The following is a 24,937-nucleotide window of genomic DNA, read 5'->3' as shown; positions in this document are numbered from 1 at the left end:
TCCCTCCTTTGGCCCCAGGACATACGAGTCTAAGACTGGTTCATTCTTCTGACAGTGTTTAGGGTGGGTACATCACTCAGCCAGCCAAAAGTCTGGGGTGGAAGTGCTTCTGAGAAAGATTTTCTATCTTGATAGGGAGATTTTACTGTCTTTGTTTATTTAAGAAACATCCATAAAGAGCTTACTGAATGTCAGATATTTGAAGGAAATTAAGTCATTTAATCCTCTCATATCAATCCTCTGAGGTAACTAAATACTATTATCTCCATTTTATAAATGAGCTAAGTAAGGACAGATTTTAGAAATCTAGGATTTAGTCTCAAATCTACCATTTAGTTGCTGTAACTTTCTCTAAGTCCACCAACTTCTGAGTCCATTATTTACTTGTAAAATGAAGACAATAATATACACATAACAGGGCTGTCATGAGGCTCAGAAGACACAATGTTTGTGAAAGCACTCTGTGGTGTAATCCTCCATCCAACCCCTTTCCACCAGGATGTCAGAAATGTTTTCTAAAACCCAAATCAGTTATTATTTTCTATTGCTTTCCTGCTGACAATCATTCACAAAAGCACCAGCGTGGAACACGAGGCCCATTATCTGATTCTACGCTACCTCTCAGTGGTTTTATCTTCTACCTCTACCCCAAACATATTCCACTGTTTTGGTATTACCTGCAACTCTGTAATACATAGGCAATGCTATATCCCCTTATGCTTTTCACATGTCCTATTTCCGGTGCTCCCTCTGTTAACTCAAGCCCATCAGATGAAATCTGAAATGTCTACTTCTTTAGGCACCTAAACCACCAATTGCCTCACTTCTTCCAAATCAATTCTGACCCAATTTTGTATAATACTTAAGAGTATACTTCTACTACAGCACTTTACACATTATAGTAAGAAAGACAAACATACAGCACTTTACACATTATAGTAAGAAAGACAAACATACATACAAACCAAAGGGTAGAGGTAACATCTTAGTGATCTTTGTATTCCAGGCCGAACAGCTTATGGCACAAGATATTCACAATTTTTATTTATTTATTTTTGAGAGAGCAAGCAAAGGAGGGGCAGAGAGGGGGACAGAGGATCCTGAGAGAGAGAGAGAGAGAGAGAGAGCGCACAGAGGAAGGGCAGAGAGAGGGAGAGAGAGAGAGAATCCCAAGAAGGCCACACCGTCAGCACAGAGCCCGTGACTTAGGGCTCGATCTCAAGAACCGTGAGATCATGACCTGAGTCAAAATCAAAAGTCAGACAATTAACCAAGTCAGTTTACCCAACTGAGCCACCCAAGAGCTCCACAAGATATTTCTAAATGTTTTCCTAAACAAAATCTAGTACCCCACATCTACATGGACTTAAATATGAAAATCTGTATTAACCCACATGGCCCAGTTTATTATTACTAGAAACTGACAAGAACTTTAAAAAGTAAAAATCCCAAATGGGAAAATATAAAAAAAAAACTAAACAAACCTCCATCAGCTGATAATCAAACAACTACCAAGATTGTTTGAAATGCTAGGCACTGTGCTGGGCAGGACATACAACAGTGAACAAGACAAACCCTCAGTCTTTGCTCTCACAAAGCTCTCAGTCCAGCTGGAAAAATGAAAAATAATCTATTTCAGTACCATGTGATAACTGCCAAGACAGGAAAACGTAATGGGATCTTATACCACAGGAACCTGACAATTTAAAGAAAGTTACTGTGCTGAAAATAAGAAGCTTTCCTGAATGTGCCAAGTTACAAGGTTAATTAGAATTGAGAATCTCATCTGTAACAATTCTTTCATATCATTCAGTTATGGCCTTCAAGATTGATAGTTCTTTAAAGCTTCTCCTCCAGATTTCAGCATCAATCAATGCTACCACCATTCTGCTCACCTAAGCTTTTTCAGAATCATTAGCACATTCCACTCAATTGCCAAGCCCTATAATTGTAACTTCACGAGATTCCACATACTACCATTGCCATGCTACAAATAAAATCTTAATTATATAGAGTAGATTGATGTATTCCTTAGAAGTTAAGTAGAACTTTTATAATATCAAAAGATTCTGAAGATCTCAGATCTACGTATTTTTGAGTATACGATGACTGAGAAAATATCCAGAAATGTATGAATTTGCCCTCTCATACTAGGAACCACTGAAATAAACTTCTACAATAATACCCTCATTAAGCTTCCATTTCTGATAGTTTTCTGGGCATTGCCAGCCTTCTAAAAAGCAGCTTGAATCAAACCACTCCTAAACTGCAACTGGCTTCTCAAAGCCCACTATGCATCATTCCTCAGACTAGGCATGCAACACCTTCCATGGAATAACCCTGTCTGACTTTCTATTTCTACTCACCACTACATGTACCATAAAATCTGGTTCAAATATATTATCTGTAATTCATACCCTGATTGATACCTCTTAAAATGCTTTTACAGTACAGTATGATGCTTTTAAGAACATGAACCTGCAGTGAGTCTGATACATAATAGGTTCACTCAATATGTACTGAAAGAATGAAAGGAAAATAAAGGAATACTATGGACAACTTTATGCCAACAAATTTTTGATAACTTAGATGTAATGGACCAATACCTTGAAAGACAATCTGCCAAAAACCGAAGAAGAAATAGATAATCTGAAGAGGCCTACATCCACCTTCTATTATCTCCAAGAATATAAGTAGGGAATACTTCCAAGGAAGAGGGAATACTTCCAAACCCAATCTACGAGGCATTACTCTAATATGAAAATCAAAGACATTAAAAGAAAACTACAGACCAGTATCTTTCATGAATAGAGACAAAAAAAAACAAACAAACCCGTCAACAAAACATTAGCAAATTAAATCTTACAGTGTATATAAAAAGGATTATATACCACAATTAAGTGGGATTTATCCCAGATATGCTGGTTTGACATTCGAAAATCAAATAATGTAAAGCATCACATCGTATCAATAGATGCAGAAAAAGCATTTGGCAAAATCCAATACCCATTCATGAATTTAAAAAAAAAACAAAAACAAAAAACAACTCTTTGGGCACTTGGGTGGCTCAGTCAGTTAAGTAACCAACTCTTGGTTTTGGCTCAGGTCATCTCACAGTTTCAACTTCAAGCTTCACATTGGGCTCTGTGCTGACAGCACGGAGCCTGCTTGGGATTCCCCCCCTGCCCCTCCCCCACTCACGATGTCTCTCTCTCAAAAATAAATAAACTTTAAAAAAAACAAACAGGGGTGCCTGGGTGGCTTAGTCGGTTGAGCATCTGACTTCAGCTCAGGTCATGATCTCGCAGTTCATGAGTTCGAGCCCTGAATCGGGCTCTGTCCTGACAGCTCAGAGCCTGGAGCCTGCTTCAGATTCTATGTCTCCCCCTCTCGCTGCCCCTCCCCCACTCATGCTCGCTCGCGCGCTCTCTCTCTCTCTCAAAAATAAACATTAAAAAAAAATTTTTTTAAACAAACAAAACTCCTAGTAAACCAGAATAGAGGAAAGTGTTCTCAATTTGATAAAGAATAGCTATGAAAAACCTATAGCTAACATCATACTTAATGGTGAAAACCTCAAAGCTTTCCCACCAAAATCAGGAACAAGGTAAGGATGTTCCCCTTCACCACTCCTTTTCACCACTTTACTGGAAGTCCTAGCTAATGCAGTAAGATGAAGGAAGGAAGGAAGGAAGGAAGGAAGGAAGGAAGGAAGGAGAAAGAAAGAGAGAGAAGAAAGAAAAAGAAAGAAAGAAAATGAAAGGTACACAGATTAAGAAAGAAAGAATAAATCACTGGAATCTACTCCTGAAATCCTCGCTGCATTATATGCTAACTTGGATGTAAATTAAAAAATTAATTAATTAATTTTTAAAAAAGAGAAGAAAATAAAGAAATAACTGAATAAACAAAATAAACACTGAAACCCAAACAAGCATTTTAATTAAAAAGAAGGTTGGATCTATCTGCAATGTTAGCTTTTCATATCCTCTCATATAGGTTATCTTCAGTTAGTTTCCATGACTTCTATTTTCTTGGTTTCTTTCCTTTCCAAAGGTTCTTTAATCTGGTTCATCTTCCACACACTTAGTAAAAACAGATGTTCACCATAATCATCCCAGGCCCTCTTCCTGTTAAAATTTTCTTAAAACTCCCTCTTCTACAATCTAACTCATTTAGTTTTAATTATCCAGTATCACCTCTAGGCAAATAACTGCCTATATTCCACTTCTTAATTTTTAGCTATCTAATAGGCATCTCTATTTTGATACCCACTGGCATGTAGATATTTAAAGATTTGCTCTTCCTCTCTACTGTTCCCCCTTCCTCATCATCAACATTTTGATCACCTGGATTGGAAATTCAGATCATTTCATTTATATTATTAATTTTACATAGAAAACTTATTTTTGGATAACGAAGATCTTATTCTGTTAATAGTATATATTCATTTTTCCATTGATGTTGAATGTTTTTCAAAAACATGATTTTACCTGTCTATAAAATACACACGGGTAAGCTATAATTTTTCAGACGTAACTACATTGTTGGATATTTTCAAACAACTCTGACTGTTTTCTATTTCGGATATACTCCTAGAAGTGAAAATAAGCATTGAAGGATAGAGGTATTTTATTTATTTATGTATGTATCATTGTATGTATTTATGGGGGGGGGGCAGATAGAGGGAGGGAGGGAGGGAGGGAGGAAGAGAGAGAGAGAGACACACACAGAGAGATAATCCCAAGGAGGCTGGTACTGTCAGTGTGGAGCGCGATGCGGGCCTGAACTCACAAACCATGAGATCATGACCTTAGTCATAATTAAGAGTCGGAAGCTTAACCAACTGAGCCATCCAGGAGTCCCAAAGGATAGAGGTATTTTAAACCTAGTACTAAAATTTCCTTCAGAAAAGTTACCTGCAGTAACCTGCAGTTACCTGCAGTTTCCTGCAGAAAAGTTACCTACCTTCAAAAAAGTTACATCTACCTGCAGAATCATAACTTGTCTGTTCCACTAGGTCATTGCAAGTAACACTGGCTGTAATTTAAGCAAAACCCTTGTCAAGGTGTTTTCTTTTCTTTCTTTTTTAAAGCTATTTCTTTGATCACAAGAACTATATGTGATTTTTATTTTCTTTGCAATTTTCTGTATTTTCCAAATTTTCTACAATAAAAATATCTCAGAAAAAAATGTAAAATTATATACAGTGTGATTACGTTTTATAAAAATGCAAGTATAATACAAAATGTACTTGGATCACAGATAAAAGACAAGTATTTCATAACATAACTGGAGACAATCTTTCAAATTGAGGATCTAGACTTCCCAGGGTATACCTTAGAAAGAAAGAGGCCTAGGGGTGCCTGGGTGGTTCAGTCAGTTAAGCATTCAACTTCAGCTCAGGTCATGATCTCATGGTCCTGAGTTCAAGCCCTGCGTCGGGTTCTGTATTGACACCTCAGAGCTTCAGATTCTGTGTCTCCCTCTCTCTCTGCCCACACCCGTCTCTCAAAAATGAATACACGTTTAAAAAAAAAAAAAAAAAAAAAAAAAAAAAGGCCTAAATAATCCAGTCTCTGAGTTCACCCTCCAACTAGAGCAGTCTAGGTGTTTTCTACATCAAAGCTCTGCCTCACACTTTGAAAAATGAGTTCTGTTGTTTTAAAGAAGCATCAAAATCACTGTTCTAAATCACTGATATTTGATTTGTATAATACTACTGTTTAAAAAGGCAGGAAAATACTGAGTATATTTTAGAAAGCTAACAAAAATGGTTTTTAAAACATGGCATTTAAAGGTAAATCCTTAGCTGTTCAAAATAAGTAGGCCTGAGAGTTTCAAAACCTCCAGGTTTGACAACACATCTAATATGTGTGGGTATACATCACATTACAGTAATACAGATGTAACTTCTCTTTAACAAATAACCTCTGCAAATAAAACACTGATGCTAGTTGGTATACGTTTTGAGGCAAATAAAACACTGATGCTAGTTGGTATACATTTTTAGGCTATTGAACATCAAAGCACAAAACCATCTTTTTTATATTCAATTCAGACACGGTTCCACTTACAAGTTAGGGTATTATGGGGCACCTGAGTGGCTCAGTTGGTTAAACATCTGACTTCAGCTCAGGTCATGATCTCGCGGTTTGTGGATTCAAGACCTGAGTTGGGCTCTGTGCTAACAGCTTAGAGCTTGGAACCTGCTTCAGATTCTGTGTCTACTCCTCTCTCTGCCCCTCCCATGCTCATGCTCTCTCTCTGTCTCTCAATAATAAATAAACGTTAAAAAAAAAAAAAGGTATTAATGAGTCCTGCAAAACTCCTATTAAGTCATTCACAAATAGGACAACAGTACTTCATATAAATCAAACTGTCAATCATACACAATCTAAATGCCAGATCATATACAAACATTCTAATAGACATTTTGACATTATTGTGCAAAAACATCATGGAACAACAACAACCAAAAACTTGATTTATATTAATGTCATTTTTAAAAAATTTTTTAATGTTTATTTATTTTTGAGAGAGAGGCAGAGAGAGAGAGAGCAGGACACAGAATGTGAAGCAGGCTCCAGGCTCTGAGCTGTCAGCACAGAGCCCAACAAGGGGCTCAAACCAACAAACTGTGAGATCATGATCTGCACTGAAGCTGGACACCTAACCGACTGAGCCACCCAGGCCCCACTAAATGTCATTTTTTAAAAGAAGAAAAATCCGGCCACTTGAACAAGGATATGATTGATTTTTTTTTTTTTAATTTTTTTTTCAACATTTTTTATTTATTTTTGGGACAGAGAGAGACAGAGCATGAACGGGGGAGGGGCAGAGAGAGAGGGAGACACAGAATCGGAAACAGGCTCCAGGCTCCGAGCCATCAGCCCAGAGCCTGACGCGGGGCTCGAACTCACAGACCGCGAGATCGTGACCTGGCTGAAGTCGGACGCTTAACCGACTGCGCCACCCAGGCGCCCCGGATATGATTGATTTTTAAAATGACTGTAATTTGTGATTAATTTGTATTCAATAAAATTTACTAATTTTGGCAAGTTTCCACAAATATATATAGTCAAATAATTATTACCACTCCGTGATTTTTATTAACCGCCCCCAGTTTTCTCATTTGTTATTTAAGCTGATCCCTTCTTCCTCCCTTCCTGGCCCCTCTGCAACCACTGATGTGTTTTTTTCACCACAGTTTTACTTTTTCAGAATTTCATATAATGGGATCATACAATATATAATTTTTTGTATCTCATTTTTTTCACTTAACTGATAATTCATTTATTCTTTTTAAATGTCATGTTTTATTATAATACATAATGAAAAATCAACTTGCTACAGAAACATACTGTGTTCCAACACTTAAATAAGACACTTGTATTAAAATGAAGAGTTCATTTGTAGAATAACAGATAAAAGGGAAATTACTATTAATATTTTACCTGTGGGCTGCAAAAGTGAAGCAGGAGGGCGAGGCTGTAAGCTCCACAAATTTTCCATACTACTCCGGTCCTTAAGGTCCAACAAATGTATTAAGATTAACGGATCAATGTCTAATAAACTACTGGTAGCAGCAGAACATAAATGTGCTCTTCTTGACATTCTGCTACTGGCGCCCAGATAGCCATGGTTACTACCTGCAAAAGAAACAGAGATGAAGAAAATGCATGCTATAAATTTGCACGAATTTAATTATCATTAAAAGAAAAAGTAAATTGGTTAGTGTTGTTTGAATACTTGTCTATGGACCTGTCTTTTAGGAGTTGGTGTAAGAACATGGTGAGAAGCAGAAAGGAGAAACCAGACTGCCAGAGAGGTATACAGAAGCACAGTGACTAAGCACTGGCCTTATTACTATCCAGAATTCTGGAGGAACCCTCAACCCCATCCTTAGGCCTAGAAATAAAAAGGTGATAACATATATAATATACACAATAAGGGAGATAAGGGTGAGGAAAAGGAGGATATATCCCATAACCCAGTGGTCTTCAAAGAAAGACAAATCCCCACAGTATCACAGATCTCAAGAAACTAGACACCAAAACAGTACTCTTCTTGAGGAGTTTTTAGACTGGACTTTTTAAGTTTATTTATTTATTTTGAAAGAGAGAGACAGAGAGACACAGTGAGCAGGGGAGTGGTAGGGTCAGAGAGAGAGAGATAAAGAGATAGATAGGGATAGAGATAGAGATAGAGATAGAGAGATAGAGATAGAGATAGAGAGAGAGAGAGATAGAGAGAGATAGAGAGAGAGAGAGAGAGAGAGAGAGAGAGAGAATCCAAAGCATATTCTGTGCTGACAGCGCAGAGCCCAACACAGGGCTCAAATTCTTGAACCGTGAGATCATGACTAGAGCCAAAACCAAGAGTAGGACACTTAACCAACTGAGCCACCCAGACACCCCTAGACTGAACTTGTTAATGACTGATGCACAGTATGGACACCTATGAGCAATGTGATATCTGTATCACCTACACTGGACTAAGCTCCTTAAGCTAAAGAAACCACTGGACTTGTTTCTAGTGCCTAGTAAAATACCTAGCAAATATCAGGTACAGAAATGGTGGTTTAAACTGACCTCCTTCAATAAAACTATTTAAATATGTTCTAAAGAAACTTAAAATTTTAAAGTGTTACATTCAACAAAGTCTTAAAATAGATAATATAAACATAACATAAAATCGGGGCGCCTGGGTGGCTTGGTCGGTTAAGCATCCGACTTCAGCTCAGGTCACGATCTCGCGGTCCGTGAGTTCGAGCCCCGCGTCGGGCTCTGTGCCGACAGCTCAGAGCCTGGAGCCTGTTTCAGATTCTGTGTCTCCCTCTCTCTGTGACCCTCCCCCGTTCATGCTCTGTCTCTCTCTGTCTCAAAAATAAATAAACGTTAAAAAAATTAAAAAAAAAAAAATAAATAAACATAACATAAAATAACCAGGTTCCGACTATTCATGAGTTTTTCAAAGAGATCTGGAAGGAAATAACTTAGGAGAAAAGTTCCAATTATTCAGAAGCTTCAAGCTAATTATCTACTTATATATATTCCATCTATATTCACATCCTCACCTTTTCCAACTTCTTCCTCTTCCTCTTTATGAGGTTATCATCCTACTGCAAATTTTTCTTCCCAGCCTTGGTACCCCTTCAACTCCTATTAAAAATAGCAGAAAACTCCCCTTTTTCTCAAACTGCTACAACTGCTTGGTCCTTTGTAGGAAGTCTCTCACTTCATTTGGTGACTACCACCATGCCTGGCAGCACCACTCAGCATTCACCTGTACCATGGCCTCTATCTCAGGAGCTCACTTGGATCTACTTGGCCCTCATCCTGCAATGACACCATGGAGGATAAGAGGAATCTCCTCATCAAGGCGGTCAGTATAAATGTTAAACCTTTCTGACAAGGCTTGTTTGCAAAGGCCCTGGCCAATGTCAACATTAGGAGCCTCATTTGTAATGCAGGGGCTGGTGGACCTGTCCCAGAAGCTGGTGCTACACCAGCAGGAGGTCTGGGCTCCTCTAATGCTGCTGCCCCAGCTGAGGAAAAGAAAGTGGAAGCAAAGAACTGCAATTAAAAAAAAATTAAATAATTACTTAAAAAAACCACACACACCTATCTGCAACAGGAATAAAATAGAAATGTGGATAGAAGGGAAAAAAAAAAAGAAAGTGAAAGCAAAGAAAAGAGAATCTGAGGAGTCTGATGATGATATGGGCTTTGGTCTTTTTGATTAAACCTTTGTAACATGCTCAAGAAAAAGCTGAACTCTTAAGAAAAAGAAAAAGAAAAAAGCAGAAAACTATCCCCTCTCCACCTTAAAACTGCATCTTACTGATGAATGGATGAAGATGTAGGGTGTGTGTGTGTGTATACACAATGGAATATTGCTCGGCTAGAGGGTATTATGCTAAGCGAAATTAGAGAAAGACAAATATCGTATGACTTCACTCATATGTGGAATTTAAGATACAAAACAGATGAACATAAGGGAAGGGAAGCAAAAATAATATAAAAACAGTAAGGGGGACAAAAACATAAGAGACTCTTAAATACAGAGAACAAACTGAGGGTTGCTGAAGGGGTTTTGAGTGCGGGGATGGGCTAAATAGGCAAGGGGCATTATTAGGAAGACACTGTTGGGATGAGCACTGGATGTTATACATAGGTGATGAATCACTGGATTCTCATCCTGAAATCATTATTGCATTGTATCCTAAACTAACTTGGATGCGAATTTTAAACAAACAAACAAACAAACAAATAAATTAAAAAAAAAAAAGAACACATCTTAACTAAACTTTTCCTTTACTAGGAAGTTTCCAAATCAGGCTGCATTTGAGGAGTTTTAAGAATTACAGTTTCTTGGGGCGTCTGGGTGGCTCAGTCGGTTAAGCATCCGACTTCAGCTCAGGTCACGATCTCGCGGTCCATGAGTTTGAGCCCCGCGTTGGGCTCTGGGCTGATGGCTCAGAGCCTGGAGCCTGCTTCCGATTCTGTGTCTCCCTCTCTCTCTGCTCCTCCCCCGTTCATGCTCTGTCTCTCTCTGTCTCAAAAATAAATAAACATTAAAAAAAAAATTAAAAAAAAAAAAAAGAATTACAGTTTCCTTGGAGCACCTGGGTAGTTCAATCTGTTAAGCATCCGACTTTGGCTCAGGTCATGATCTCACAGTCTGTGAGTTCGAGCGCCGTGTTGGACTCTGTGCTGACAGCTCAGAGCCTGGAGCCTGCTTCAGATTCTGTGTCCACCCTGCCCCTCTGCCCCTCCCCTACTCGTGCTCTGTCTCACTCTGTCTCTCAAAAATAAATAAATGTTAAAAAAAGAAAAAAAAAAAAAGAATTACAGATCCCTACCTCCACTACAGATGTCTGAAAAAGAATACTGGAGTGGGATCCAGGATCTTTTTCTTAAAAGCTGCCCAGGTGGTACTGACTGGATAATAAGTAACTCAGCAGCCCTGTATATTTTATTTACTGCCCTGGTATCTAGTTCTTCTTTAAAAGTAGAAGTTGCCCATTTTTCCATGTTAAATGGACTTATTTAACAGCAGCCCTCTCCTGTTTCTCAGTGCTCTTCCAGGCCTTACTTTCACCAATAAACAAAAACTCCCTTCCTTCGTGGTTTATGCTCTTTGGCGACTCCCTCCCTCCCATGTTCCCATCTTTCTACTAACTATCCACAGGACATCAAAGACTGTAGCATCTATTTCAGTTTCCCTCTCTCAGAGCTAATATTGCCATTGTACTGGGTGTGTTGTATATGCATATCTGTCTTATACATAAGTATTCAGCTTAATAAATGTTCACAAAGTATCAGTACCCCCAGACCTTCCCATGCCTCCTAAAATTGCTTACTACCTTCCTCTCCAAAAGTAACCTCCATCCTATGGTTAAAACCATAGATTACTTTTGCCTGTTTTTAAATTTTATATGAATGAAATGATAATGTGCTCTAATATCCTGCTTCTTTGTTCAACATTATATTCAAGAGATTCATCTATATTGTTATACGTAGCAGTTTATTCATTTTCATTATTGCTGTGTGGCATCTCAGTATATGAATATACCCCAATTTCTTTCTTTATTCTATTTGGAAAGAATTTGGGTTGCTTCTAGTTTTTAGCTGCTAAGAATAAAGCTACTAAAATTCTAAATACATCAACTGTTCTTGAAGGTCACATGAAGAAAATATAAAATACCTCATAAAAAAGCAAATCGAGGGGCGCCTGGGTGGCTCGGTCGGTTAAGCGTCCGACTTCGACTCAGGTCACGATCTCACGGTCCGTGAGTTTGAGCCCCGCGTCGGGCTCTGTGCTGACAGCTCAGAGCCTGGAGCCTGTTTCAGATTCTGTGTCTCCCTCTCTCTCTGCCTCTCCCCTGTTCATGCTCTGTCTCTCTCTGTCTCAAAAATAAATAAACGTTAAAAAAAAAAATTAAAAAAAAAAAAAAGCAAATCGATCAGTGACAGGTTCCCCCACCTCCTGAGCCAACCCCCTACTAAAATGTCACACTAAAAATAAATAAATAAAATAAAATAAAACAAAATAAAATGTCACACTGATCTAAGTTCTTGATTTTATCACAGTACCTGTGTGCAGCAGCATGACATTCAAGGTCTTATACAGCCTAGTCCTAAACCAGCTTATTCACATCTTTTACTGTTATAAATTATGTTTATTTTTCTTCTTAAATTTTTTTAATGTTTATTTATTTTTGAGAGAGAGACAGACAGAGAACGAGCAGGGGAGGGGTAGAGAGAAGGAGGGAGACACAGAATTCGAAGCAGGCTCCAGATTCTGAGCTGACAGCACAGAGCCCAATAGGGGGCTCAAACCCACAAATGAGATCATGACCTGAGCTGAAGTGGACACTCAACCAAATGAGCCACCTAGGCGCCCCGTAAATTATGCTTATTTTTCTTAATTAAAACACATACATACATACATACACACACACACACACACACACACACACACACACACACACACACACAATGACAACACCTAAAAAAGAATGATGCTGCTCTAAATACTCTTCTAAAAATCTACTGGCAAGCCCTGGCTCATACAAAGGAATGTGTATGTTCATCTTTAAAACATATTGCCTAACACGTTTCCAAAGTAGTGCTACCAATTTTCATTCCTACTGACAAGGTATGAGAGTTTCCACCTCTCTACATGCCTTCAATACTTAGTATTGCCAGTTTAAAAAATATTATCATATATTAGTTGCTACAGTGGGTGTGCAACAGTATCTTACTGATTTTTACTTCATACTTCCTGAAAAAATAAAGAAAAATGAAGAGTCTCAGAGATCTGTGGGATCTCATCAAATGTACCAACATACATATAATGGGGGTAACACAAGAGCAAAGAGAAAGAATGTTCAAAGAAATATGGCTGAAAACTTCCAACATGATGAAAAATATTAGTCTACCACATTCAAGGAGCTTAGCTCAACAAACTCCATGTAGGATAAATACCCAAGAGATCCTTACTAAGACATAATATCAATTTGCATTTCTCTGATGAAAGAGGCTAAGTACTTTTTAAAATGTACATTGGTCATCTCAATAGCCTCCCTCATGAAGGGTGTATTCCAATCTTTTCTCCTTTTTTACTGGGAGGTACTCTTACCTTTTTCTTGTTGATTTGTAGAAGTTCTTTATATGTTATAGACAAATCTTTTGGAAATTTTTAATTTATTTATTCCAATTAATAAAATTTATATTGTTTGTAATAATAAACAAACAAACAAACACTGTGCCTTTCTAGACCAGATTACATAGCTGAGAACTTCTCAACAGTTAGATATTTGGGTCTGGAGATCAACACATAATTGTCCCACAGGTTTCTCAAAATCAACAAAGATCAAACTGAATATAGTATCTTCTGCTGCTGGACTCACTGTCTTAGGTAATGGCACAGCCTAACCCAGAAACCTTAAGGAATCATCCCCACATATCCACCAAATCCATCTCATCCAGTTAGATTCCCAAGTCCTATTGATTCTACTATTTAACATCTTTCAAAAAATTGTCTCCATCCCTACTACTATTGCCCTATGTTAGGCCCTCATAATTTTCCCTTCTGGAACATTTCAGTAGTTTCTAATTAATGTTGTCCTTTAACTCATCTTCCACTATGTAACCAAATCTGATCACACTTCTTTTTAAAGACCTTTAATGGTTCCACAGAATAAAGCCCCAAATCCTTAGCCTAGCAAATGAAACTTTCCATTACCTGATCTGGGTTCCTGCTTACCAGTCTCCACTGGCCTGCCCCCACATCAAGTCTCAATTATTTCAAGTTTCTAAAAAGAACAACGCTGCATCTTTTGCTTGGAATGCCTTTCCACTCTTAATCTCATTGTTTCCCTGCTCCTCTAATGAACTCTTAGCTCATCTTTCAAGAACAAAAGCAAGCACCACTCCCTTTCTAAAGCCTTTTTCACTCATTCCTAATTACCTGTTCTATTTTTGGTATCACCCTATATCTGTATTTACAATCACAAAGTTCTGTAATCACTAGTGCTAGATTCTCATTTTAGAAAGATAATGCTCATTCATCTTATTATCCCAATGAACAACACAATACCTGATACCAAGTGGGCAATCATTAAATACCTGTGGAACAAGTAACCTTAAAGGTCTTTAACCAAAATAAGTAACAAATGTTTTAATAACCTACATAACATCAATTTGTTATACAAGTGCGTCATATTACTAGAACCTTTTAGTTCTCAAACAAGATTCAACTAGCTAATGTTCTAGATTAGAATACTTTTACAAGGGGCACCTGGATGGCTCAGTCGGTTAAGTGTCCGACTTCCGCTCAGTTCATGATATCTCGGTTTGTGAGTTCCAGCCCCGCATCAGGCTCTGTCCTGACAGCTTGGAGGCTGGAGCCTGCTTCAGATTGTGTGTGTCTCTCTCTGCCCCTTTCCTGCTCGTTCTCTCTCTCTTTTTCTCTCTCTCAAAAATGAACATTTAAAAGTTTTTTTCATAAAAAGAATACTTTCACAATGATACATTTTATTTACATTTTCAGTACTTAATATAAGCGGAAGTTCTCTTGTAACTAATGAAAATAACTGAATAAACTAAAAGCATTCTTGATGGAATGAGGCCACCTGAGTCATTAAATATTTATTTCAAGCTATAACCTTATTTAATATTATCTACACATTGAAATTAAGTAAATGTTATTTTACCTCATACCTAGCTTCTGTGTAACGAAGATCTTCTAGTTAGTGGATAACTTAACATCTTAACTGCTATAATTCTTTAGATGATTGTGTGGTTCTGAAATATGAAACTCAAGCCTGAAATGGACTTTCCATAATTAAATTATAACAATAATACATTCCACACTCAGCCCCACCTCACCCTTAATTCAGCTTTTATTCTCTTTATATATTAAAATGTTTTATTTTAGAATAGTTTTAGATTTCTATAAAAGGTGCAAAGATAATTCAGTGTATGCCTATAAATCCCATAATCCATTTTCCCACTGTCAACAACTTTCATCATCACGGTACATTTATCACAACTAATGAACTAATACTGATATGCTATTATTAACTAATAAAATCTGTACTTTATTCAGATTTCATTAATCTTTCTCTAATGTACTTCTTGTGTCTCAGGGTTCCATCTAGAATACCAAATTACACCTAGATGGGTCATTTCTCCTTAGGTTCCTCTGGTCTGGGGTGATTCCTCAGAATTTTCTTGCTTTTGACAGTTTTGAAAAGTACTGGTCATATATTTTATAAAATGTTCCTCCAACAAGGGTTCATGTGGTGTTTTTCTCGTGGTTAGATCGTGTTTATGGGTTTTTGGGAGGACAACACCACAGATGTAAAGTACAATTCTCAACACATCATAACAAGGGTACATATGCTATCAACATGACAACATGGATGATGTTAAATTTGATAATTTGGCTACAATAATGTTTGCCCTGTTTCTTTGGCATAAAATTATTTCTCCCTTTCTACTATATTTTCATCTAAGCAAGTCACTAAGCATAGCCCACATTTAAGGGTAGGGAGTTATGTTCTACCTCCTGAGGAGGCAATATCTAAAGAAACTGTGATTCTTTTGTAGGTGTACTATCTTACGTTTCTTAGCTATCTGCTCATACATCTATTCACCTTTAGATTATCAATTATGTTAAGAGTAAGTAATTTTCATTGTATTTCCCAAAAATCTTGATATAGGAAAGGCATTTGACAAATGCCAAGTATTTAAAATTCCCAAAAGCATACAATAAAAATTATCTGGGTATGATTCACTATTGTATCCTCAGCACCCACAATTTAGTGTCTGAGGTATAACAGGTCCCCAAAACTATTTATTGAATTAATAAATTACAATTTCGGGGGTGCCTGGGTGGCTCAGTAGGTTTAGCGTCTGACTTCAGCTCAGGTCATGATCTTGCAGTTTGTGGTTTGAGCCCTGCATCAGGCTCTGTGCTGACGGTGTGGAGCCTGGAGCCTGCTTCATTCTGTGTCTCCCTCTCTCTGCCCCTCCCCTGCTTGTGCCCTGTCTGTCTCTCTAAAACAAACAAACATTAAAAAAATTTTTTAAAGTAAATAAATGAATTACAATCTCATAATTATAGAACATAAGCAGCATGGAACAGAGAAGTCTTTTTATTCAGTACTATAGCTCCAGATAGTAAAATAGTACATAGTTCTAGGCAAGCATCCAGTAAGTGTTTGGTGAATGAATGAATAAATTGAAAAATATAACCTCTTATTTACCCATTACCCAGTATGTATAAAAATGTTTTACATAAGTATTTCCCTGTTATATAGTTTAAGAGAGGAAATGACAGATTTAACTAAGAAAAAGTATCCCAGAAGGCTGGAAAATATTCAGTAACCTTGATTTAATATACCCATCTTCCATTTTATACCAAGATAGCCTCTGAATTTTTCTATACTATTTAAAACTTTAAAAATTACATTCAACACTTAGTAAAAATAAATATATTCACTCAATATCTGAAAAATATTAAATGATCACTTATTATATTTTTAAATGTCAGGGATACAAAATTAAGATGTGCATTATTTCTTGGCACACAGCTTTGTGGAGCTCAGAGCCAAAAGGGATAATGGGCAGGTAAACAAGCAATTGTAATCAGGTTTAATATATATTCTAATAGGTTAATTTGAGGGAGCAGAAAAAGACCCAGGGCACACAGTTGAGGAGGGCTTCCAGGAATAGAATACAAGCTAAAATTAAGAAGGAATAGGAGCTACGCCCAGCATGAAGAGAGACACAAGGAACATGGTGGGAAGCACATTTGGGGGGATGAAAGAAGTTCCTCTAGACTAAAAAATGACAGAGGCAAGTGTGAGAGATGTAAGGCTACAGAAGTGAGTAGGAGTCAGCATATGAAAGGTCTTCTGTACCATTAAGCAAGTTTGGATTTTATCCTGTAAGTAAATGGAATTCAATAAAGGGTTTTAGAGTAGAGAAGTGACATGATCAGATATAAATTTGAAGGGGGAAAAAGAACTCATTTTGAGCATATGAAAGGAAGAATAATGGATACAAGGAACCCAGACAAGAGACTATTTTGAAAGACAGTGGCCTAGCTAGGAATGTCAAAGGAAAGTACAAATGAATTCATGCACTATTTAGGTAGAATCAACAGATTTTGGTAATGTATTACAAGCAGAATTTAAGCAAGAGGAAAAGATGAAGAATGTATAGCACCATCAATCACTAAGATGATGAGCTATTACTGATAGGCAGGCTGACAGATAAAAAGACAATGATTTGTTTGGGAGACACTGAATCTGTTAACATCAAAACCACACAGCTACATGGAACTGGAAGTTATGAGAAAAATAAAAGCTAGAGCTAGAACTTAGAGAGTAATCAGCATATAAATAGAATTGAAGTACAAGTGGAACTGAAATCACCTAGAAAAAAGTGAGAAGTAGGAAGAGTACAAAGCATGGGTGGAAGTTGCAAGGCTTCCAATGTTTAAGAGGTCTTCAGAGATCCAAACACGCCACAGAATATGCCAGTGTTTGTACCAAGGGCAACATCAATAAATAGCAATACAAAGCTAGCTTATAATTATTTTAGCCAAGATTTGCATGCTTAATTAAACAGGTCCAAGAACACAAGAGAAAAACTCAGCATTTGAGCCACTTCATCCCAACAAGAACAGTGTGGTTTGGCAAAAATCAGAATCTAAGAAAAAGATGATATGGAGCTCTAGACTAGTTCTACCAACAGCTACCTATGTGACCTAGGCAATTAAATCTCAAGTTTTTTCAATGCATAAGATGAGCTCTCAAAAAGTCCTTTGTAAGTCACAGTCCATGAATCTATTCAGATTATTCTATAGTTAAATTAGATTTATAAACAAGACAAATATCATAAAAGGATAATTAATACATAACCGTAGAGAAGACCAAGAACTTTGGATTCAGACAAACCCAAAACTCAAATCCCTCTTTCATTTACTAAATTGTGAATGAGAGCAAATTGCTTAAATTCTCTACATACCAGTTTGTACAGCTATAAAAAGTAGACAATATTAAAATCTATCTCACAGAATGTTAGAAATTAATGAGAAAAGGTACACATAAAAGTGCTTGTGCACAATCCTTGGTATGTAAGAACACTTACCAAATGTTAGCTATTATTGCTGTTTTAAATACCATTAGTATACACTCTAAGATATATAATATATATTGACACTTCCAATATACAATATTATGTACATATATAGCACTTCCAATACCATAAGCTATATAGAGCAGTGACTGCCATATATTAAAATATGATAAAGAGGAAAGAGAAGACAGAACAGCTTGTGCATCTTAGCCTCTGTACCTGGTGGTCCTGCAGCAGCTGCATCTTCCATAAGTTCTCCCTCTTCCAATTCCATGTTGTTGTATTCCACATCATTTTCTCCCGACCTAAGAATATACAAAATTCATCATTCCTATACAGTAAGGACAATTAACATTTGTCACACCTCGATGAATTTTAAAACAGTAGTGCATAGCTTTCTCCTACAAAGTAAGACATGCTATTTCTCAATACGGAAATGAGGACAATGACTTTTAATATTATCATGGTAGTGTTAATGTTCAAACTACCTCTCAAAAACACCGAGATGGTTGGCAACATTTTTCTTTTGTAAAATTTACTTATTTATTTTGAGAGACAGAGTGTGAGCATGGGAGGGGCAGAGAGAGAGGGGCAGAGAGAGAATCCCAAGCAGGCTCCTCCCTATCAGAACAGAGCCCAGTGCAGGGCTTGAACTCACAAACCATGAGATCATTGCCTGAGCTGAAATCAGGATTCGGACGCTTAACTGACTAAGCCACCCAGGTACCCCAATGTTTAATTTTTAAAATAGAAAATATGAGAACCATTGTAAGCAGAAGGAACTATATAGCTTTAAAGAATTTATAACTTAATGGTAAGAAATTAGGCTTAAAACACTACCTTTTAAGGTTAAAAAAAAAAGATCAAATTAACATATATGATTACTTTTTTTTTTTTTTTTTTTTTTTTTAAACGAGAGAGAGTACACATGCGAGTGGGGGAGAGACAGAGAATCCCAAGCAGGCTTGACATACAGTGTGGAGCCCAATGCGGGGCTAAATCCCACAACTCTGGAATCATGACCTAAGCTGAAATCAAGAGTCAGTCAGCTGCTCAACCAACAGAGCCACCCAGGCGCCCCATAAATACTGTTTTCTTAAGATGGTATTTCAGAAAAAGGGTGTTGCCTCCTACCAAAGTCCTCACAAAATCTTTCCTACCAAAAAAACTACTATTGCTTTATTTTTTTAATTAAAAAATTTCTTTTAATTTCCTTATTTACTTAGTGATTGATTTTAAGTAAGCTCTATGTCCAACATGGGGCTTAAATTCACAACCCCAAGATCAAGAGTCACATATTCTACCAACTGAGACATCCAGATGCCCCACTTATTATAATGAGAGTGCTATATGGAACAACACTAACCAATGCTAGTTTGGGATATTTAAGGAACTCACAAGGGAAATGAAAGCAAAATGAACTATTGTGACCTAAGATAAAAAGCTTCTGCACAGCATAGAAAACAATAAAAAAAACTAGCGGTGCCTGGGTGGCTCAGTTGGTTAACCGTTGGCTTCAGCTCAGGTCGTGATCTCATGGTTCATGGGTTCGAACCCCATGTCGGACTCTGTGCTGACAGCTCAGACCTGGAGCCTGCTTTGGATTCTGTGACTCCCTCTCTGCCTTTCCCCTGCTCATGCTCTCTCTCTCTCTCTCTCAAAAATAAATAAACATTAAAAAAAAAAAAAAAAAAAAAAAAACAACTACTAAAAGGCAACTGACAGAATGGGAGATAATTTGCAAATGACATGTCAGATAATAGGTTAGAATCCAAAATCTATAAAGAATTTATCAAACTCAACACACAAAAAGCAATCCAGTGAAGAAATGGGAAGAATACATGAATAGACCTTTTTCCAAAGAAGACACAAACACATGAAGAGATGCTCAACATCACTTATCATCAGGGAAATACAAATCAAAACCACGATGAGATACCATCTCACAGCTGTCAGAATGACTAAAATTAACAACAGAAAACAACAGATGTCGGGGAGGATACAGAGAAAGGGGTACCCTCTTACACTGTTGGTGAGAATGCAAATTGGTAAACCCTGGAAAACTGTATGAAGTTTCCTTAAAAAGTTAAAAATAGAACTACTCTATGATCCAGCAACTGCACTACTAATTAGTTACCCTAAGAATGTAAGAACATTAATTCAAAGGGATATAGGCACCCCTATATTTATAGCAGTGCTATTTACAACAGCCAAGATATGGAAGCCCAAGTGTTCATTGATGAATGGATAAAGAATATTTGGTGTACACACACACACACACACACACACACACACACACACAGGAATATTATTCATCCATCAAAAAGAATGAAATTTTGCAATTTTCAACAACATGGATGGAGCTAGAGGGTATAATGAACACTAAATGAAGTCAGTCAGAGAAGGACAAATATTATTTCAATCCTACGTAGAATTAAAGAAACAAAAGAAATGAGCAAAGAGAGAAAATGTGTGTGGGCGCACGCGAGACAGAGAGACAGAGAGACGGGGGTAAGGGGGGGGAACCAGGAAACAGACTCTTAACTATAGAGAACTAAGGGTTACCAGAGGGAAGGTGGGTGAGGGAATGGGGGGAACAGGTGATAGGGTGGGAAGACATTTACAGCCTCAGAATATGTCCCTATAGGATATTTATTAACTACAAAGGGAAAAATTAGTAATTTCAGATTGGAGAAACCTGACAGACATCACGTTAACCAAGTGATCTAGGGGCGCCTGTGTGGCTCAGTCAGTTGAGTGTCCGACTTCGGCTCAGGTCATGATCTCACGGTTTGTGAGTTCGAGCCCCGCCTCGGGCTTTGTGCTGACAGCTCAGAGCCTGGAGCCTGCTTCGGATTCTGTGTCTCCCTCTCTCTCTGCTCCTCCCCTGCTCACGTTCTGCCTCTCTCTCCCTCTCAAAAATAAATAAATATTTAAAAAAATTATTTTTTAAACCAAATAATCTAAATTAATGGTACAGAGATAAAAGACATGTGCTCTCCCACTACTCCATCATATGAGGTCCTGAAAAGGTATCATAATTTCTTTAGTACTCCTGCCTAAAGTGCACAATCTTAATTTAATTGTGAAGAAACATTTGGACAACTCCCAAATTGAAGCTTGCTAGGAAAGAACTGCTCTTTCTCTGAAGTGTCAAAGTCATAAACAAGCAAACAAACAAACAAAAAAGATCAGGTGATCCAAATTAAAGACTAAAGAAACTTAACTAAAAGTAATGTAATACCGCTTTGGATCCTAGACCAAAGGACATCAATGGCAAATTTTTAAAAGGTAACAGATTATAGTATTACATCAATGTTAAATCCTGAGTTTGATAACTATACTGTAGTTACATAGGAAACATAGTACACAACGAAAAGTATATTCACCTAACTCGAAAGTCTCACCAAAAAATATTTTTAAAAAATACAGAAAAGAGGAACTAAGCAAAATATTAACATTTGGGGAATTAATCTGGACAAAGGGAATATGGGAATTGTTATCTAGCATTTTCTCCATTTTTCTTAAATTGAATAATTGAAAAATTAAAAAGAAAAACTAAAGCTAAGTTTGGAACCCAGAGGTGTAAAGAAGGTAAACTATCTTTCCTTCAAGTTCCTTCATTTATATAAGATACTCTACAGCAAGTAAACATGCTGAGTATCTCCACTTTTAGGCCCAAATTTAGTTAATATGCTTCTAATAATTACTACTTAGATGCTTTATGGTAGTTAATGTGAGACACTCACATAGTTTCTTCATCAATGTCATTTTCTTCTGTGTTACTTGTTGCTGTGGAGCTGGCAGAGGAACTGCTGCCATCGAGGTGATTCACTTCATCTTCACCAACAAGATCCAGATCCAGATCTCCATCTGAAAGTTCATGCTAGATCAAGGCAAAGAAACAAGACTTCTATCTCAAATGTTTTTACTCATTGATCATCTGATCCAGCCAATGGACCAAGCACCAAAGAATAATGAAATGATCAGAATTCTCTCTCCTGTGCATAGGCAGTTGAGCCCATTAGAGAACAGCACACAACCACATTATCTGGTTCCACTAATAACTTATTGCTGCCACTTTCAGTTAGGCCTTCAATGTGACTAGAGATGCTTCATATACTCCACTGCAGATGCCAATGAGGCTCTTCACAGGGTAACATTTCAAACCATCATCCTGTAGTCCGACCTAATCTCTAACATCAAGGACATCATAAAACTCTTGTCACCTATCTGCATAGAAAAACACACTGGTTATTATGTGTAAATACCCCCAAATTTTACCTGCCCTACCTCCAAACCCCATCATTAATTCCATTAACACCCCTTTCACAGGTTAATTGCTTCACCTGAGTGCTCCATTATCTCCTTAAATAGTTTGTTTTGTCAATACCTTAACTTACCTCTCTCCCCACTGGCTCCTTCATTTTAGTACATACTTGAAGTGTCCTATCTAATAAATAACAACTATAACAACAAAAGCTGGTCTCTGCATCACTGTCTTACTTTTCAACTCTATTCTTTTTTACGTTTATTTATTTTGACAGAAAGAGTGGGAGAGCGGGGGAGGGGCAGAGAGAGAATCCTAAGCAGGCTGTGCGCTGACAGAGAGGGCTCAATCCCATGAACCATGAGATCATGATGTGAGCCAAAAACAAGAGTTGGATGCTTAACCAAGTGAGCCACCCAGGTACCCATAACTTTAAACAGTAACAATCACTTCTCAAATTCTCATTCTGGTTGTTGTTTATCTAGCATAAAACCTGGCTATCTCCCAAATCCTAAATGATTCTACCTACATATGCAAAAATAAGGTACTGTACTAGTTTTAGTGAATGGAAATAGATCAGATTTGTTAATTCCACAATTTGTATAGTTGTATATTTTCCGGAATGTGTGTCAGTTTGTTTGGTAGAACATACGTTTTCTATAATAAATTAACTTTAGAGCCTTGTAACATTTTGATTCAACTTCTGACTTAATATTTACAGAAGGGCATACTCTACTAAAGAAAATAAATGGAGAAGTCTTTCAGTATATTGATTCCTCTATATATGTTGGAAACCATGGTCTTATCATTTCTCTTACAAAGCACAAAATGAATCTAAAACAAGTCTAATTATTACATGATAATCTTCATTCTGAATCTTTTCCTCTTCTTCATCCTCTTTGACATCTCTTACAGAAGCTGTAGTAGGACCATCCTGGAGAAGCATATCGGTGCACGGCACAGACTTCTTAGCACGTGTCTCAGGAGTGTCATCATTTTGGGGGCTCAGATGATTATCTGGTGGTGACAAATCTCTTGATTTCTGACTTCGAGATAACTCAATAGTAAGTCTCTTTTAAAACAATAACAGCACACATACACATGAGTCAAAAGAAGAGTTCCCTGGTACAGTAAAAATATTTTCAGTAAAAAGATATATCCAGATGTTCCTAAAAACATTTTTGAACCATTTCTCTCACTCCCTCCAGGTTTTGCTTATGGAAAAATCTATGGCAAAAAAAAAAATCTGCCCAATTTACCCTCATTCTTCTTATATGCAGCCCAAGCTGCACATACAATTAGCAAACTGTAAAGTCAATAAATATAAGCAGTTTTAAATAGTACACTTAACATGAAAATCTCTCAAAGCATGTATTCATTCATATTTCCTCCCTTTTCTATTAACCATTCTCAGCACTTCAATCCTATTACCCCATCTCAATTTCCACTGGCAGAAAGAAGAATCCCTTACATAATGTAGTTTACCACTGTAAGATAAAAATTCCTTAACTGATCCTCCATAATGCTCCATTCAAGAATAGTGAAAATTCAAGATGTGGCAATTTTCAATTATTCTATAACTTAGAATCCTTTGACTTCATGACAGCATGGAAAACAGAAATACTCAAGTCATTGAGAAAAACACAAAATGTTTACCTCAATGAGAGCAGCACTGTCCAATACAGTACGGAAATGTTCTATATGTGCAATGCCCAATAGAAGCACTTGAAATGTGGCCAGTGCAACTAAAGAACTGAATTTTTTATTTTAATTAAGTTTGCATAGCCATATGTGGCTAATGGCTAACAAACTGTGAAGAGTGTAAAATTAGAGGCTCAAAGGTGGGAAGTAGATGGGAGAATAAGATAATTGGACTTTTCTACAAAATTACAAAATCTAATTACAAATGTATCAGGCCAATAACACAATATGAAACACTAAACCCAAAATACATTTTTTCCTTACCTCTTTAAGGTTATTTATTTGTTGGATATAGCTAGTTTGTGCAGCTTCTAATTGAGTAATATACCAATGCTGGTCCCGGCATTTTTGAAAGAAAGTTGGAGAACGAACCTGAAACCTTAAAAGAAGAACTGCACATGAAACGTGATCCAAACAGTAAAATATTATCAACCAAGCCTTGAATCTATAACTATAAATTCTATAATTTTAAGTTTACTTGACTACATTACAACAAAGCTAAAATTCAAATTGAATTCAGAGCTGCTGGTATCAACCATTTATACATATAGTTTACAAATTAGAATGACATAATGTTCTGAGAAGTTCTCTTCAAGAGGGAGGCAAACCATAACAGACTCTTAACAATAGAGAAGAAACTGAGGGTTGCTGGCGTGGGGGGGTGGGGGGGGTGGGGAGGGGTTTAGAGCGCTAAATGGGTAATGGGTATTAAGGAGGGCACTTGTTGTGATGAGCACTGGGTGTTATATGTAAGTGATGAATCACTAAGCTCTGCTCCTGAAACCAATGCACTATATGTTAACTA

At 37.1% G+C, this 24,937-nt stretch overlaps 1 protein-coding gene across 9 annotated transcripts in view; it reads right to left on the bottom strand.

The window, feature by feature from the left end:
- Positions 1-24,937, bottom strand: part of TRIM37 (tripartite motif containing 37) — a 146,058-nt gene that overhangs the window by 46,812 nt on the left and 74,309 nt on the right. For 5 of the 9 annotated variants that reach the window (XM_042915290.1, XM_042915298.1, XM_042915292.1 and 2 more), the window contains exons 14-19: positions 24,397-24,511; positions 23,288-23,503; positions 21,911-22,047; positions 18,381-18,466; positions 7,458-7,652; positions 4,969-5,040 (exon numbers count right to left, since the gene is read on the bottom strand). In XM_042915290.1, coding sequence (XP_042771224.1) covers positions 4,969-5,040; positions 7,458-7,652; positions 18,381-18,466; positions 21,911-22,047; positions 23,288-23,503; positions 24,397-24,511 — 821 coding nt within the window. The remainder of the gene's footprint in view (positions 1-4,968; positions 5,041-7,457; positions 7,653-18,380; positions 18,467-21,910; positions 22,048-23,287; positions 23,504-24,396; positions 24,512-24,937) is intronic. The other 4 variants (XM_042915296.1, XM_042915295.1, XM_042915299.1 and 1 more) reach the window with 1 other exon arrangement.

The sequence above is a fragment of the Panthera leo genome, chromosome E1 (genome assembly GCF_018350215.1).
Source record: "Panthera leo isolate Ple1 chromosome E1, P.leo_Ple1_pat1.1, whole genome shotgun sequence".
NCBI lineage: Eukaryota > Metazoa > Chordata > Mammalia > Carnivora > Felidae > Panthera > Panthera leo.
This window is presented reverse-complemented; position numbering and strand designations above follow the sequence as displayed.